The 11397-nt window shown below is 32.5% G+C and overlaps 1 protein-coding gene across 1 annotated transcript; it reads right to left on the reverse strand.

Annotated features, from left to right (window-relative positions):
- Nucleotides 1-1668: 1668 nt before the first annotated feature.
- LOC126494911 (natural killer cells antigen CD94-like) lies at nucleotides 1669-7825 on the reverse strand. The gene is made up of 6 exons (XM_050132407.1): nucleotides 7732-7825; nucleotides 7397-7480; nucleotides 5069-5176; nucleotides 4350-4501; nucleotides 2350-2456; nucleotides 1669-1807 (listed from the first exon to the last, which is right to left on the reverse strand). Exons 1-6 carry the CDS (start codon nucleotides 7814-7816, stop codon nucleotides 1669-1671), a joined length of 675 nt encoding a protein of 224 aa, XP_049988364.1. The 5' UTR covers nucleotides 7817-7825.
- Nucleotides 7826-11397: the final 3572 nt, after the last annotated feature.

Here is an 11397-nt window from a genome sequence, read left to right on the forward strand (position 1 = left end):
AAAAGCTACAATTAATAAAGTGGGAGGAGGATATAGGTAATTGGTATAGGAGGTCCTTCTGTTTGTGTGTTGCTTTCATTGGTTGAATAAAGAGACTGCCTTGGCCTTTTGTTAGGGCAGAATTTAGGTGGGTGGAGTAGACAGAACTGAATGCTGGGAAGAAGGGCAGTGTTGCAGATGCCATGAAGCTCCTGCCTAAGACTGACTCTGGTTAGAATATTTCTCAGTAAGCCATAACCTCATGGTGCTACACAGATTATTAGAAATGGGTTGAATCAAGATGTGAGATTTAACCAATAAGAGGTTAGAACTAATGGGCCATGCAGTGTTTAAATGAATACAGTTTCTGTGTGATTATTTTGGGTGTAAGCTAGCCAGGCGACCAGGACAGAACAAGAGGCCCCGCATTGTTTAATAAATTCTATTTGAACTTAAAACTATTAAAAAGTTTTAAAATTGCAAATCATTTTGTTCAAATAATAATTTACACAGACACACACGAACTACTTAAACAAATGCCACAAGTCATGCTTAACACCATAAATAAATAAGGGACTATTAATTTGAATAAGGAAAGATACCTCTTGTGAAAAATATTTGTTTAAACAAACAAAATCTATTAACAACATACTGGTGATGAAAATATGAAGAATCAAGTATTGCTGAAAATTATAGTTAGGAGAATGATAAAGGCACAACCAATGTGGATATTATTAAATATCTGATAAAGTATAAAACATTGACACAGAAGTTACAGTAGCCGAGGTTTATTATGGAAATATTTTCCATGCTACATAAAACTGTGTAAAGTTTCACTCACTCCAGGTTTTATGCAATGGTAATTCTAGAGTAAGCTGAAATACCAATTGTGAAGTACATTTAGTCACATCTCTTTCTAGCATAATACTCACAGATGCTTCTAAAAAGTCAACATTTCCTTTAGGTCTTGACAAAAAAAAAACAGTCTGCAATGTCTAATTATTTAAAAGCACACTTGTAGTCAGGAATTCAGGAGGCCCAGGGTGAGAGAGTCACCACTAACTTCATTATTCTCTTCTATGTGAGTTCCAGGCCAACCACAGCTGCATAGTGAGGCATCATATGAAACCCAAACTCCCCATAAGTGAAAAATCCTAGACCACAGTTTAAGCATTTGCAACATTTGCTTTATAGGGAGAAAGCATTTCCATATGATATCCTTGAAATGATATCCATAATCTAGTTGTTTGAGTCGGACAGTTATTGAAAACCAAGGAAAGAATAAGTGATTTTACAGTTCAATTTTTTTTGTATTTTAAACAATACAAATCTATCACTCATCCACTGAACTAAATAATTTGTCTAGATGATTAGGAGAAATAGATACAAGACCTTTCACTCAAAAAAAGTGTTTCCTATTTTTCAGTTTATTGATTTTTGACATTTTGCCATATACATATACATATATATATACATACATATATATACATACATATATATATACATACACACACATATATATATTTCTTGAGTTTATTTCATGTACTGCCTAAAAATCTTTACTTTATCATTTCAAGAGAATAAGGCTTTCTAAATCATGAAGAGTTTACTGATTTGGGTCAATATTCTAAGCTCTTTGATTTTATTTTACTAACAGTAGTTACAAAAAAACAGAAAAATATGATTTTATCAATTTTTTGAAATAACAAGGGAGGGAAAGTTCTTTTCACAAATGTAATGGAAATATCGACTACACACACCAGAACTGAGGGCCATGGGCTTGAGGTATCCACATTCTTCAGATGTTGAATGTGTTGTGAAAAAATGCCTGAGTCAAAAAAAAAATTTAAAACCAGTCATTAATTAAGCATAATTTTTATTATCACAACATAAAAATACTCATGTGTGATTATTCCAGTGTACAACACAACATTCTTAGATAAAACTGCTAAATGATAAGGCCTCATGTGGGGGTTTAAGAACATTATCTTAATGGAAGGGTTAGAGAGATGGCCCAGCAGTTAAGAACACTTACTGCTCTTTCAGAGGACTGTCTCAATTCCCCACACCCACTTGGCTGCTTCTCTGTAACTCCAGTTCCAGAGAATCCAATATCACCTTCTGGACTCCGAGTGCATCAGACATGCACATGGTACACAGACATATGTGAATCATGCATACACATTTAAAAAAATAAAAAAATAAGAAACCTGGAAAAAATCATTCTTTACTCTGATTAATTAGGTCTATAGCTTTCTATAAGGTTCCATGCACAAAAAGCTATAGTAGTGAACTAATATGATCTATTTTACCAGGGTCTTCTCTTATAGTGAAACATTTGTTAAGGAAGTATATGAAATAAAAACTCACAAATCTGAAGAAACTTTAGTGTCTTTCTGGTTCACCCACTGGAATTGTCTTTCATTTTTACGTAATCCAACCCAATAGCTGTAATTCAATCGTGACTGAATAAAGTTCTATGGAAAAATTAAAATTTTAGTATTCCTTATAGTTATACATAAGGTTCAAAGTTCAGCTATGCCACATTTAGAATTTCTCAGTATCAAAAGACACTTAAAAAAACATGTTAAAACAAGTCTCAGATTTGTAGTTGTTTAAAGGACAAATAAAGACATCTTGTAAGTCAATGAAGGAATAAATCCCATATAAAGAAAGCATATGTAGGTCAGTACACACAGATATGTTAATGGCAGTTCAAACATTCATGTTAAAGCTGTAACAATTTCCAATAAGTCACCTCATGTGATATGGGAATAATGAGAAGAGAAGTTCTGTGGGTAATGAAATCAGAAGATTATATTTACTACTGTTATTGATATCATATTGAAGAGTACTGGGGAATGTGAAAAATTTTACATGCTCTATTATTCAAGTTGTACTCCCACAGTTATATATGAAAAATAGAAGACATATTGAACAATATTTCACAGAAGTCTAAGGATGTTGAAGCAAAAGCGAATGACTATGACTAGCTAAAGAAAAAAAACTGCATCCATCCATGTCATGATGTCTTATGTCACGTGAAACAAGAAACTTTAGGAAGTTTTAAACTAGAAGTCATTTATAATAAGAAAATTAATTACCTTGCATTTTCCTTATGTGTAAATGTAAATTATAGAATTGATTAAATGTAGATCATAGAATCTGTCTGAAGATTTTATGTGCTAAAATAGTGATTTTATATTCATAATTCTCTTTCCAAGTCATATATATTGTTCACTTCAAGTTTTTTCTTATATATGTATGACAGTTAATCACTTTTATTTATCTTCTTTTCCTCTCTGTACTTCTGTCTTTCTTTCTATGTGTCTGTATCTATGATTGTATCTCTCTCTCACACACACACGCATGCATGCACACACACACACATACAGACACACATACACACACACACCCCTAAAGTAAATCTTTGAAATAAATTTATTGAAAATTAAATAATTATATGTAAATTATGCAAAATTATGTAAATGTCTTCATAGTAAAACAATATTTCAATTTCTAACAAACTCATTTACAACAATAGAGGTTCAAAGATGTATATAAACTATAAATTGGTCGTTGTATTTCTTTGTCTTCAACTTTTACTTCTTTATGAAATATCTACTTTAATAAAATAATTATATATTAGCAAACACAGTGGTATTGTATACATCCTGCATAAAATCTATTAGAAACAGCATTTCTAAAAGTAAATATTAAAATGGACGTTAGTGCCTAACTGAACTGTTCAAAATAAATCTACAAAATATGCCAGAGTGACCCTTTTCTTCTTAAATTTTTGGAATAATGGCAAGTGTAATATACAAACAACAGAGAAACTAATGTCATTCTGAGTTATGAGTACTATAAAAATTATTTCAGAGGAATAATTCTATCATCATCCTCATATATTCTGTCTTTATTTTGAATTCTGTTTCTCTCATGTCCAATTATAAGGACTCATGTTCCATCCTAGAAGTAAATTATTTTTCCCGATACTGATGATAGAAAAGAACTCAAAAATAATTGCTTCTTTTGGACTGCTCATATCAACAAAGACAGCTTTTCTCACTAGCTTTTCATTAACAATAAGTGGTCTGCTCTGGCTAAATTCTGAAGATGCAATGCAAATGATGTTGCTCAGAATTATCCCATGACACCCACACCAGGGCTATTTCTCATGACATAAAAATTTTCTTCTAGGTACTTTTTATGTCTCTGCCCTTTTTTTTGCAGGTAAATATGTGCCAACATACACAAGTGCTTCTGTTCAGTAGGCAAAATACTGTAGAAGAAACATAAATGATTTTTTTTTCAGCTCAAGATATATGAACTTCCCCAGAAACACTCAAGGAACTCACTCCCCACACCTGCTCCTCTCTGTTGTCAATCTTAGCCAGGTGAGAACCCAGGAGTCTGCAGGAAGCCTCACTCTCATTCCATGTCTTTTCTTCTTCTGAAAAGTAGTAACAGTTTTCTCCACAGCATGACCATCTTCCTTGACATGTGTTATAGCCCTTTTCTGAAAATAAAACAACTATTATCCTCAGACTCCTTTCAAGACATGGACTTTTGGTGCTTCATTTTTGGCTCCAAAGACTAATTTCTTTAAAGAGCAATTGCTTTCACTAAAAATAGCTCTGCTGCCCAATTTTATAGGAAAAAATATTGTGAACACAGAAATTGTCTTGAAAGATACAAGGGCTTTGTTATAGTTGCACTGACAAATCCTGACTTTTCAAGGAGAAAGACACCAGCATTGATCACTTCTATCTGCAAGAAGAGATTCATCAAAATTAATAATGAGAGTGGCACTGATATAAAGGACTTTCCATCAGGTAAATACACCCACAGTAAAGAAAAGTATAAAATGCTCAATAAATTCAAGGTGAAAACCAATAGCAACTCCTTCTATGAAGGCCAAAAGTTTAATTGACTATAAGAAAACAGACAGACTTGGTAAGAAGTGAATAAAGCTCAAATTCTGTCAGAGTTCAATGTGAAAATTTAAAATTATAATCTGAAATGAAACAGAAACATAAATGTCTTTAAAAGTATGTCAGCTTTCAGTTCAGGTTTTGATGCATACCTGTAGTTGGCGGTAGAGTTGAAGGACCTGCTTCGTTGACTGAAGAGACGGCAGTTTTATTTGCATCTTTTCCATGTTGAAATTTGAAGTTAGAAGTGCACTGAAAAACTAAGTCCATGTCATGAGGTTAGAACTACAAATGGTGATAAGTTGCCAGAATTCAATTAATTGTAATTGTAAACAGTAGATAGTGTTCATTAAAGAATAGTAAGAAAAGTATAAAATATTTTGAAATGCTAGAATACAAAATAGATTTTTAAACACAGCTGTTTATAACTTGCAATATACTTCTTTAAAGTATTTAACATATTTATGAAACAAAAGTTCAACTGAAAAGAAAAATTTGTTTAAACAGAATCCATGCCTTGTATCTTCAAATAATGCTTTGAAGTTTATTATTCCATTTAAAGTTTATATATGTAATTTAAAAGATCTGGCTTTACATTTCAATTTATAATGGCCTTTTTGAAAATGGATGGAGAAAATCAAACACATTTTTAAGTGCAAACAGAAGGCCAAGTCTCTGTAAGGAATCATTATTTCAGATGTGATGAGAGAGTTCAGTCAGTGGTTAAGAGCATGTACTGCTCTTGAGGAGGACCCAATTTTGTTTCCCAGCACTCACAGCAGATAGCTAACAACTCACTGAAACTCCAGTTATGGCAGAGCTGATGCCCTCTCCTAGACAGGATTTGCACTCCTATGCATTTGTCCCATCCATACACATACACCCATGACTTAAAATAAGTCTTTTAAAGAGGGAAGTAATATGTCTTACAAAAACTCAAGAACTAGCAATGTAATATCTATCATGAAGCACACAACTCTGTTTTCTCATTTACAATTCTTTTTTCATGATTATTTAGAAAAAAATATTGTTTGCAATTCTTTGTAGATAGGGTGTTATCATCTTTGCTCCATGAAATTTTCTATTCATTTAGTTATTCTGTTCAGTATTTGCCCAAACTGGCACTAGAACTTTAATAATTAAATGTATTTATTCATATATTATTCCTTTGATTCGGTTTATGGCTACTTTTAGAGTCTCTTATTCCTTAAAATTATTCTTACATTGCTCCTTTAAGGCTATTATTTTATAAAAATGCATCATGATATGCAAAAATGGCTACTTTTTCACTTTGTAGTATGAGGCTAATATTCATCCACATTGTTACATGTCTCCATAGTTATTTTTGACTACTGCAAAAATTCCATTTTGTGAATCCATAAGAGATCATGTAAATCAACATACTTTCAACATTTGCTTCCCTATAGTTTAAAGGATACAATTTTCTATGCTTAATGATTTCTAATCCTAAAAGTACCAGGTATTGCAACCTGATTTGGGTCAAGTCTTTGTTCTACCAAGTCCTCTCCAGCAGGAAGCTGTAATCTCCCTCTTGATCAAAGTTCTGTCTGTATAGACTGTCATATCACTTCAGAATTGGCTATCCTTAACACACAGTGCCCGGTGTCAGATAGCATGTTTCTGCCTATCTACTAATCGGATTTTCCTGTTTTCTTTATCTCCAATCGTTTTCACCCATTTTTTGATGTTTATTTATCCCAAGGATCATCATCATCCTGACCTCTTGTCTTTTAACATGGCAACATTACCCCCTGGTTTTGAGAGGTTTCTGCATGATCTGCATTCCATCTCCGTTTGGCATGTTCTCAAGTAATTTGCTGTATCAACTGGACACAATCCAACACATTTCAAATATCCAATCTACACATTTGTCTTGATCTCATGTGTGAGATGAACCTACTGCCAACAGCTAACTATGAAGAAATAGCCCAACATGAACTTTGTGGGTATGTCAACTGTCAATCTAAAAACTATAATATTATAAATAAAAAAGTAATCATCCCGATCCAAGAAGCCCACTGAAATTTTGCATATTTCAGTTTTGTGCTTATTGTAAGTTGATCAATACATCTGGAAGAATTTGACTTTATGCATATTGTGTTTACTACATGATGTATTAACACTTATTTTCATTAAAAAAGAGTTTAATAAGGAAATATAAGTATTCACAACTCACTGATCATAAGCAAACTAGTTCATACAGAAGTTATTGTATATATTAACCTGAATTATACTTACACATAATATTTCTGTGTATTTGGAGCAATATAATGTTTTATGTGTCATAAAAATAGAAATATAAGCTACTAATAAAGTCTTTATCACCATCACCATTATCATTAATACACATAATCACTAGGATGTTTACAGAATGTCAAAAATCACAAAGGTTCAGCAGTTGTAACATTGTTTCTTATCTCATAGTTACCATAAAATATATGTATATATAACATACTCACATACATATCCTAAGACTGCATTTGACACCGTAAGACAAAAACATACTGTTCCCAGGATTGAAGCAGTCATGCGCCATTGATTGTCTACATAAGAGCAAAAGGCAAGATACATAAAAAGCATAAGAAACCTTATAATTAGAGCAGATGGATAATTATGCTTGAGGTTAAAATTAAAATCAGTCCACTCACTGGCTATTTACTCAGTAATTATTTTTAAATAATAGAAAGAGCCAGATATATAACATCAAACATCAATGACTATAATTAATATGAATTCATGTTTTAATATTTGATATTGTGTTTTCAGCACACACACAAAAGCAGAGAAATGTTACCTTTCTTTTTCTTAACTGGCTGGTTTTTGTCCTTGCTCCTAAGGGATATTGTCAGCTCTGCATATGTTGTTCTTTCCTTGCTCATTTCTGATGGCTGCAAGCAGGAGCACAGAAAACATCCTTACCCGTGTTTCACAAGGTAGAATTAATCCAATAAATAATGCAAACATGAATAATGAAATAATAAAGAGCTGAGTAACAAAAAGAATGATCTGGAAAAAGTGAATTTCTCCATAAATGTAAATGATTTTTAAAATATTTTCTCTATGATACCTTATATCAGAAATTTAACATAATTCAGTAATGGTCTATAACAATTATCAAATATGTTATCTTATGAAGACAATTTAATTCTATAGGTTTCTAAATTTTAGAGAGTGAAGTCCATCATCACCAAATATTGAGATTTAAGAATTCTGTTGAAAAATTTTATCTGACCACTGAATGCCTGAATTAGCCAATGGCAACTATAGTAGACCTTGTATGGAGTCATTTTTATCAAAGGCACACTCTTATATAAACTCTACTATTGCATTATACCAAACCACCTTTTGTTTTCCCATTTTGTAAATTTTGTAATCACTGGACTTCATGGTCCTTGTCGTAAAGTGTGAGAATAATAAGAATCCATGCCACAGAGACAAAGCAGCCAAGAGAACAGCTCCAACTGTAGCTCTAACAACAAGCACAGCGATGACAGCTCTTGCCTTGTTTTATAAATGGGGAAACTGAGCATCAAGGAATCCAAATGCTATTGCCTGTATCAGATATTCAATTACTGACATTACTTAGTTTGTATAGATATACCGAAATCTAAAAGTATTATTCTTCCACAATAACCTCATTTAAGTAACATTTCTAAAAGGGTATAAAATAAGCTTTGTTCCCAGAAAGCAAGGAAAAATTCTGAATTAATAGGAAAATATTTCTTCTGAGTTAATTACTACTAATAAGAGAAACAAATATACCCATTATTCCCAGATAAGAGCAGGTATTCAAAAATATATTAATAGATTACTCTAAAACCAGGTTATCAGAACTAGAGGTACAGGCCTGAAAACCCAGAGCTCTTGAGGCAGAGCTGTAATGCTTCTAGGAAAAAAAAAATGGGTCAAAAGAAATAGGAATATATCAATATTTTGAACTTTAATTTCTTTACAACTTTATCTACTAAAATAATAAGCAGATTACAGGTTATTAATAATAAGAGGTGCCAGGGATTTGGCTTGATAGTAAGAACTTGGCTAGGATTTGAAATATGGGTTTGATACCCAGAACTGGCAGAAAGAAAAGCAATAAAAACATTCTTAAATCACATAAAAATGATTAAATGTTGCTGCATTCATATTTTAATGTACCTCATAAAAGTTATATTTAGGATACTGTTTGTAATGGAGAAATATACTTATTGGAAAGAAAGAGTATAAAATTAAAACCATATATATTAAAATAGGAAAGTAAATTCATAAAAGAAAGTAAAAGAAGCAGACAATAGCTCAAATTGTTTGTTTATAAAATGTACACTTTGGAAAAGGTTTGATTTTATCTATGTGCTTTATTTCTAGAGCTTTTTATTTGAATAGATACAATGTCACTTTGCTATATTTAATGAATTTTCCCACATGGTCTTAAATATTTAGGTGCATTTAGATATAACTAATTCGAAATAACTCCCTGAGAAAAAAAAGGGATAATTAGTGATTTAAGCAGACAAAGCTTCTTTCCCCTAGAAAAGCTTCAGGCGATTCTGAGGATAAAGTCAGCGAACTGTTCACAAGAAAACATGACTCTTGAATTCTTAAAATATGTTACTACCTAACCTTGTTATTTTTTTTAGAATTCAAAGTAAATTTATTTAAATGATTTCCAAAAGTAGTAAAATGCATTGCTTTTTATGTTAAATTATAAGATGTATATTATTTAAGTACATCTAATTTTCTAGCTATTGTTTTATATTAGTTAGCTAGCAGACAATCTATAAATATGTAACTGGATCAGCAAACTACTTGAAAGTTTTGTTTTACAATTAATTTCAGTTTGTAGAAATAACCTTTTGGATAACTCACTGCTAATCAGCAAGGTCCTGTGAAGGAAATAATGCCTATTTAGAATGTCTACAAAGTGCATAAGTATTTTCCAAAATATCCAATAAATTGAAAATAATCTTCATGTTGCACTGTGAATAATTTTTTAAATACACTCTCGTTTTGGTCAAGTCTGATCTTCACCTCTGTGATGAAGTTAACACCGGATTTGAATTGTCAGCTCAGGTCAGTTCTCTCTTGCAACAACCCAAAGCCCTCTGAACCAGCTTCCTATGGCATTCTTCTTTATCCCTCTGTCCCAGGCAGTGTGGGAGCACAGCCTTAGCCCCACACTCACAGACTCTGATGTGATCTGGGTCAATTTTCTTTGGTTTTCACCAGCTGGAAAGCAGGGTTGGTCTGGCTGCTAGCTGAGGTTTATGATTACCTGGCTCTATTAGCTTTTAACCTCCACAGTGACATGGGGAGGAGCCTGCTGATAGGTATCACTTACTCTAAGAGCTGTATATGATATGTATAGTGGAGTACTGTATATGATGTCACTCTGTTCCCATATCAAAACCTCTCACTGAAGGGTCAGCATCAAATTTTCCACCAATTTCTGTGTCAGTCTTGAGTAAAAAAGATAATAAACCTGTAAATGTCAGGAAACATATATTTCCTGAAAACTTGAATTTATTGAGTTTGAGAAAGGTATAATCTCAGAATTCGATGAACTTGGGAAATCGTTAACAACCGAATTTTACAAATGATTAAAACTAAAAATAGTGGTACAAACGTGTTTTCTGCCTGGAGTGGTTTATGTATTTTTATAAAATTGAAAAACTCTGCAAAAACTTCTGATTTCAGTTAAAAACATGAATACCAAAGAGTATGTAAGCTCTAGCCAGTACTTCCACCATGCTGAGCATGCCAGATTATCTAATCAGCTGTAGCAAATATCAGAGCAGACAAAACTGAACGAGTGCTGAATACTAATGTTACTTGGAATTAACTAAGAACAATGCTTTAGAGATTTCCAGCTTCTAAGATAGACTTGTGTTTGGCTTAGTCTATTTTTTGTTTGTTTGTGTTGTCCCCTTGCCCTTGTATAAAAACTAATTGATTCTTTTCAGACAGTGGGTTTCCAACAAAGTAATGATAAAGAAGCATAGTAGAATTTTCTAGGCAGGTGGAGTGTCTCTTAAAGGTGGGCACCGGTCTCTAGACAGTGTTAAGAGCCATACTCTGTGCTCACAGGTATTGATTACTCTGTGAATGATGTCAAATTTAGTCTGTGACTGCCAAGATGTGTCAATGAACAGATGCATACTTAACAACACTCTTTTTTATTAGAAATATATATTTATTAGAAATATATATATATATATATGTCTGTGAGAATGTATACTACATACATGCAGTTTATAAAGAGGCCAGAAGAGGACACTGAATTCTCTGAGCTAGAGTATGGGAAACTTTGAGTCATCTGGTTTAATTACTGAGAATCAAACTCGGGTCTTCTGCAAGAGCAGCAGGCATTCTTACCTGCTGAGCCACCTCTCCACCCTCTTAATAGCAAAGAGAGAATTGATTTTAAATTTAGCATATAAATAATTTCAATAATACACCATTTCTATGT

The sequence above is a fragment of the Alexandromys fortis genome, unplaced genomic scaffold (assembly GCF_014885135.2).
Source record: "Alexandromys fortis isolate MF-2015 unplaced genomic scaffold, M_Fortis_MF-2015_v1.1 scaffold_418, whole genome shotgun sequence".
In the NCBI taxonomy this organism is placed as follows: domain Eukaryota; kingdom Metazoa; phylum Chordata; class Mammalia; order Rodentia; family Cricetidae; genus Alexandromys; species Alexandromys fortis.

Coding starts and splice junctions, on each gene's coding strand:
- LOC126494911 (XM_050132407.1), bottom strand. CDS start 7,816: ATGAGCAAGGAAAGAACAACATATGCAGAGCTGACAATATCCCTTAGG. Junction 2,457..4,349: donor TTGACAACAGAGAGGAGCAG/GTGTGGGGAGTG, acceptor ATTTTTCCATAG/AACTTTATTCAGTCACGATT. Junction 1,808..2,349: donor ACTAAAGTTTCTTCAGATTT/GTGAGTTTTTAT, acceptor TTTTTGACTCAG/GCATTTTTTCACAACACATT.